The sequence below is a fragment of the Quercus suber genome, unplaced genomic scaffold, assembly GCF_002906115.3.
Source record: "Quercus suber isolate HL8 unplaced genomic scaffold, Cork oak 2.0 scaffold_8, whole genome shotgun sequence".
Lineage (NCBI taxonomy): Eukaryota > Viridiplantae > Streptophyta > Magnoliopsida > Fagales > Fagaceae > Quercus > Quercus suber.
In genome coordinates this window covers 1,944,830-1,951,568 of record NW_027069474.1, presented here as the reverse complement: position 1 = coordinate 1,951,568, position 6,739 = coordinate 1,944,830, and the positions used below count along the sequence as shown (strand labels likewise).

The window sequence follows — 6,739 nt, the reverse complement described above, 5'->3', positions numbered from 1 at the left end:
CAAAACACACTTTCCAAGAAAAGAGACCCAACAAAAAGGGTTTCTGTTACTAGTTATGAACTACAGGCAGTCTGTGACATGATAGTCCAATGGGCTACCACATGTAATTAGATGACACCTTGGGTTTGAGAAGACATTTCATCACAAGAACTGATATCACGGAAGGCCAATAAGAACAATAAATACCAATAACACTGATCAACATGAAGCTAAAACTAATATAAAAGGAGAATGTGAGTGAAACAATTAATATCATTTTCCTGCTAGAACAGAAATTTCAAAAAAATAATTTCTTCTATCAACTGCTAATAGTTTAGATATTACTTGATGACAGATCGAGCACAGGTATGAAATGACAATTACCTGTCACCCCAATCAGACTGAATTCTGAGGAAATGGTCAAAAACAGGCAACAAATCCCTCTGCCTAATCTCAACCTCGTGAACAGGAACCTTCTCTATTTCAATCTCTCCAGCAGTATTATTTTCAGTGAAATTCTGCTCATTAGCTCCCAGAGGACTCATCGTGGAGAAAGATATCTAAAATACAGATGAAAGAATTATAAACATAGTTGCCGACTGTGACGAGAAGTGTCTCACTATAAAATCCATAACAAGTACCTTAGATTTTTGCCAGATTGGTATCCTCCCAGAGTTAATCTGCACCTCTGCATTGGAGAGATATAAATGAGATCGTTCATGAGGCTTTATGAACTCCTTATTTCCAATATCATTATCCTCACAATCAGAAACATCCATGACTGTCTCCACAGTTTCGTTTCTGCCAATAGTAATCCCAGAAATGCATTCCTCTCTCTCAGGCCAAGAACTTCTTCGGCAAACATCCCACCATTGAACCGGTTCAACTTTTACTCGCAACTCATCGTCTTGCATTTGCACAGAAGAACCTGGCACAGTTCTGGAAGCAGCTTCACTTGAATCTCCTCCCATTGATGGAAGTAGTTTATATTGAATTGTATGACCAGAAGGAGTGTAAACCAACAGGTGCTCCAAAGAATTGACTTTTAAGTGAGCAGGTAGCAGATCATGAGGGACAGAGTTATGAAAAACAGCACCAACAGCACCAGATGGAATGGAAACCTTTCCTGCTGCAGAAGAGGCAGCATTACTAACTTGGTTGAGCCACCCAGAGTTACTATTTTTAATTCTGCTGACCACAGAGAGGGTTACTGGTGGTGGGGGCGGGGGAGAAAGAGATTGTTGGTTTATCATTAAAGATGGAGTGAACCACCATGGTCGAGATACAGCCGGCAAAAGGGTAGGACCATCAGCATCAGAGTTCTGCATTTGGAGAACCGTCTCACCACCAAAAGGGGAAAGAGCAAAAATATGGCAAGTTCCCCTGGATGAAACAATGGCAACCCACTGACTATAGTTACTAAAACAAATGTCTTGTATTACCTGCGTTAAGCACAAGGGAAAAGAGAACAATCATGGACATAGAAAACACAATGGTCAGAAGACACAGTGGGTAGGAACATACAGCTGATGTCATGCCACGGTGGAGCTTGTAAAGGTGCACATAAGAAGAGCCCCAATCGTAGGGTTGAGTAAATGATCCATTTCGTGAGCTGGATGGCATAATCCGGAAAATGTTTATATTGTTCCCATGTATTGAGGCAGTAACTAGAAGTGTTCCACTTGGGTCAAAACACAAAGCAGAAATTGGACTAGTATGGGCCCTAAATTGTGAGACAACAGCTCTGGAAACAAAATCTTTGACAACAACCTGCAATAAACGTTTTTTTTTTTTTCTAAATAAGAAGACTTTCTCAGTTCTAATAGTAGCAGAAATCTGCCACATCCCTGTAATACATGTATCTTTACTCTCACAAAATATTAAGCAAATTTGGGTGTGTGTGTGTGTGTGTCTTAACTTAACCAAAAAATAAATAAATAAAACACTTGAGAAAAATTAACATAAGTGACTTAAAACAGCTTTCTTTTGTCTGGAACATGTTGTGTAGCAAGTATGAGATTCCCATGTAACATTGAGAATTATGGTTGTCAGATTATAAAACTAACCATTCCAGCATTATCTGTGTCTGGAGAGTGTGATGCAACCCGAGCAACTTTCCAACTTGAGTTTGATGACACAGGAGAATTAGAACCATCAGGTATAAGCTCTTGACAATATTTTGACAAGGTTTTATAACCCATGTCACCCAGATTTATTAACCCAGCAGCTAAGTGCTTACTAGACTCCATGGCATATCGAGCAACAAGACTTCCACTCCCAGGTGAAGTTGATGGACTGACACCTGGAGGAGTAAGACTTTGTGGACTCAGGCGGCCTGTGTTTGACAACAATGGGTTGTTGGAAGCATAAGCTAACCACCTGGGGCCTACTGCCATGGGTCCATAGCCAATATTGACCCCAACCACTCCTTGGCCTCCCAATTCAGGGACAGGATAAGTGAGAACACTGAACTTATTCTCAAGAGTCAGAGCATCAAAGCAGTATATCTGGCAGAAAAACAAAAAATTAAAAGAAAATATGAGATACTAGAAATATTTATATTACTCCATTTGTGAACTTACTCAAATAAAAATAACAAAACTTTTGCATCTCAACAATATAGCCTGCCTCCAATAACTGTTCTGATTAACAACCACCAATTCAGCAACCATCAAATTAATTCCTCTAGGTTGTTGAAGTTATTTAGTGAATTATTCAACACAGATTGTTATCTATTGTGCCATGTTTTGTCAACGATAAAGGTAAGAGATATACTTCAAACACAAGCACAATATAGTAACTTTAAATAGTTGGCATAAGCTAACGCTTACTTGTGTTGCAAGACCCACAGCCACTATTTGAGGACTGCATCTAACCATATACACAGTTGACCGAAATCTCAGAACATGAACATAATTGTGAGACCTTAGTGAGTAAAACCGAACTGCTGTAGGAGAGATGACACTGCTTCCTATTTGAGGCTCAGTAAAACCATCTCTGACCAACCCATCTCTTGCACTTTGCATCAGGTCTGAGCTCTTTGATTCATCTGCAACAACCAAGAGTAAAGGATGGGATGCTCTGAATCCTTCATGACCCTCGGCTTTTGCAGGGAGGGGCTGCATTTGTAAAAATGTAACAGGATCATCGCGCCTCGAAACAAGTTCACTGACGTTAGATGCATCTTCAACATCAAGGACTTGAAAGCCATTGGAGTAACCAAGTAAGAGAACATGCTTAAAGGCAGAGGGACCAAGCTCTAATCTGTCAAAGCCAGCCCATAATACCTGTTTGGGCAAAACAATTTAGATCATGCTACTAAAAATAATGCAATAGACCCATTGGTTGCGTGTGTAACTTACCAATAAATAAAAAAATGTAATACACTATAAAGAGTCTACATACAAAGAGTAACCATAAAACCATGAAGACATTGATGGGGTGGGAGAATTAAATATTAGCTCAATTAAAGAACAAAGCTTATACTCTACCCTGCTAATATGGTTTTTTGAAAAGCATATCTTCAATAGCCAAAGAAGATACTAAGTCTCTTCTCACTAGTTGTGATTTGCAAATTAAAGCCATCCTCAACCCCCAATCTATACACACTGCTCACACCTACTTGACACACTGAGAAATTAAACCTATAATCAACCCATTTAATTGACAGACACAAAGGAAAAATATTGATGGCCAGAAAACTGATGCTTCCAAATTATTTCTGAATTTCTATGAGCACTTCATCTCTTTCGATATTGGACATGAGACAGAGAGAGTACCATGGATTTTACCAGGCAGTAACAGGCACTTATTGTATGTGTCTAAAGTCAACATGATAGTCATAAGATTGAATAAAAAAATTTCAGGCATGCTTATCCACAATTCATGAAAAGCAATATACCTCTCAGTCAGTATATGAGAGAAGATTCAGGTTCAAAATAACCAGCTATCATCATATTTTTTATTTATAAAAGTCATAACTGGAAAATAATTAAAAAAAGGCATCTTCACTTCACTATGATGATAGGACGAAGCAAGGATAACCGGATACCCTCTGGCTGCCAAATGCCACTTTGGCAGTATTAGCATCAATTAATGGAGTCTTTTACTGATAGAGCTCTAAATACCTAATGTTTAAATGACTAAATGCCAACAACTGACTGATGTAATTATTATGCTGTTCAAACAACTAATCTAAAAGTCATACTACATGTTGGACAAAAAAGTGAACCATAAACATAATGGGTAAAAGAATTAAACGTTAGGGCATCATAAATTCAACATCACTTCTTGCCCCCAAACATATAAATATCTTTTAAACCATCCTTTTCAACAAGCACAAACCTAGTACCCTCAATTTAATTTACAATAAATAGTCCAATATTAACAGCTAATAATAAAATGAATAAAACTACTATTAACTTACTTTTTTATTATTATTCATTGGTTGGGGGAGGAGGATTTGAACACCAGACAACTTTATTGGAAACTTCAGGAGGTGCCAGTTGAGCTACAAGGCTCTTGGCAACTATTTATAAGTTGCTCTATTCTAGAAATCAATCGGCATCTCATTTATTTCTTTCATCAAATAATCAAACCGCTCTAAATCCATCATTTCAATTAACACAACCCAATGCTCAATTTGGTCACCAAGAAAGTGGTAGACTTCACATTATAAACAAATTGCTCCGCTCAACTAAAATCCAATCATCTATCTCTTAAAGTTCCGAAACTTCAATAATGAAGCTAGTCCAAAAATACGAACTTTTAAGGGAAAAATTAAAATTAAAACAAAACGTTCCTCTACTACATAAATCTAAGGCTTCCATTTCATTTCAATTCTATCCATTCCCGCAATTCTCTCGGCACCCAAACAGAAACTATATGCAAATTATGTTTACAATACAAACCATCCAACATTTGCTAACCATAGATTTATTTACTACATTTCACTTGCCCTAGTTATCAACCAGCACTTCAATTATTTCCAATGCTCCAACATATACATACATTTTTTTTAATGCAATCTTCAGCTTCATAATATAACCAAAAAACAATAACTAATTGCAAAAAATAAAAATTAAATTTCACTCAGAAACTTAAATTTCGAGTCTCAACATTTCTCAGCAGCCAAGCACAACAATTAAACCACAAAAATTCCCTCGATTTCCATGTTTTTCTCCGCAACCAAACAGAATCCCCAAATCCCAACAAAAATTTTAAATTCAAACTTTACCCAAAAAAAAAAAATCTAAAAAATTACAAAAAGGGGCTAAACCTGGTCTTTGTGGAAGTGATTATTGTCGCCGGAGATAGAGGCGGCGACGGATGCGCTGGCGGACCGTACACCGGAGGAGGCGGTTTTGATACAGGAGGATATAAATTTCAAAGAATTAGGTATAAAACCGTTACTGCGGGGGTGGTGGTTATTTTGGTGGTTAAGATTATAGCTATTGTTATTGTTGTTGTTGTTGTTGTTGTTGTTGTTGTTGCTGATATTGTTGCTCTTGTTTCCTTTGTTGGCCTGGCTCTTCATCAAGTCAAACAAATACGAGATTCTCTCTCTCTGTCTCTGTTTGGTTTTTTTTTTTTTCTGAGGTTACCGGCCACCGGGAAACTCACCGGGAATAATAAACTACTAATAGAAAAAACTCAGAAATGGGACCCAACGGCGAGAGTCGCCGAGTGTAGAGGATCCTATATTAGCATAAACTCTTCCAAAACGGTGGTAGCGGTGGCGGTGGTGGTGGTGGTGTTGGTGTTGGTGGGTTTGACCTTAACGGACACGGTTCCTTCACTTTTTATATTGCAAGTTTGTGTCCAAACTCTCTTCTCTCTCTGTCGCTGTCTTTTTTTTTTTTTTTTTTGGGTAAGAAAAAAAAATTAAATTATTTATGGGTTTATTAGACTTTAGAGAGTTTGATAGAGGATTAATTGCAGTTGAAGCAAAAAAAGATTAGAGAAATTACTAGGGTGTCCCTATGTGTGACTCAAGTGTCGTCTATCAACTGTCAACGGCCATCAAATGAATAGTGAAGTTACGAGGTTATCCTTAAGGTAATTTGCGTAATCGTTGTATGTAACACGGTTGAAGAGTTCGTAAATATTGTTACTACTACTTTGTAAAAGTTTTGAGGTAAAAAGGTTGGTGAGCAATAAAAAATTAAGGATTTGGTGGGTTTCAATTTGAGTGAGTTAATGTGCGATGGATTTTTGTGTGGTTAGGATTTTGATAGTTAAATGTAATGTATTGATGTGGTGCATGTATACGAGTAAAAAAGGAATAAACTTTTGTGGTAAGAGGTGAGGAAAAGTAATCATTAGTCAATGTGGAATGTGAATTCAATAAATAAATAAATAATGAATTTGCGTACAAAAACGGTGCATTCATGGATCTAGAAAGTCTACTAAACATGATTAAGAAGAATTGAGAAATTCATGTAGAGGGAGTTTTATTAAAAGTATTTTTCCAAAGTCATCAATTAAAACCTTTTGAAAAGCTGATGATTATATTAGCGAGCATAGAATTTGAAACTCTTAAAAATGTAAGTAGGTAGATAATTAGTTAATAATACATACCACATTTTCAATACTATTAATATTAACTAATTATCTATCTACATACATTTTTAAGAGTTTTAAATTCACTTCTCACAAATATTATCATCAACTTTTTAGAAGGTTTGTATTATTCTTAATCCTCTTTTTTTTTCTTTTTTCCTTTTTTTTTTAGAATCCTTTCTAATGTATTAAGCCGCTT

At 36.6% G+C, this 6,739-nt stretch overlaps 1 protein-coding gene across 1 annotated transcript; it reads right to left on the bottom strand.

Moving 5' to 3' along the window:
* Positions 1 to 238: 238 nt before the first annotated feature.
* LOC112027924 (autophagy-related protein 18h) lies at positions 239 to 5,840 on the bottom strand. Its single transcript, XM_065775603.1, has 6 exons — positions 5,258 to 5,840; positions 2,811 to 3,266; positions 2,046 to 2,486; positions 1,504 to 1,749; positions 621 to 1,421; positions 239 to 539 (listed from the first exon to the last, which is right to left on the bottom strand). Exons 1-6 carry the CDS (start codon positions 5,513 to 5,515, stop codon positions 360 to 362), a joined length of 2,382 nt encoding a protein of 793 aa, XP_065631675.1. The 5' UTR covers positions 5,516 to 5,840; the 3' UTR covers positions 239 to 359.
* Positions 5,841 to 6,739: the final 899 nt, after the last annotated feature.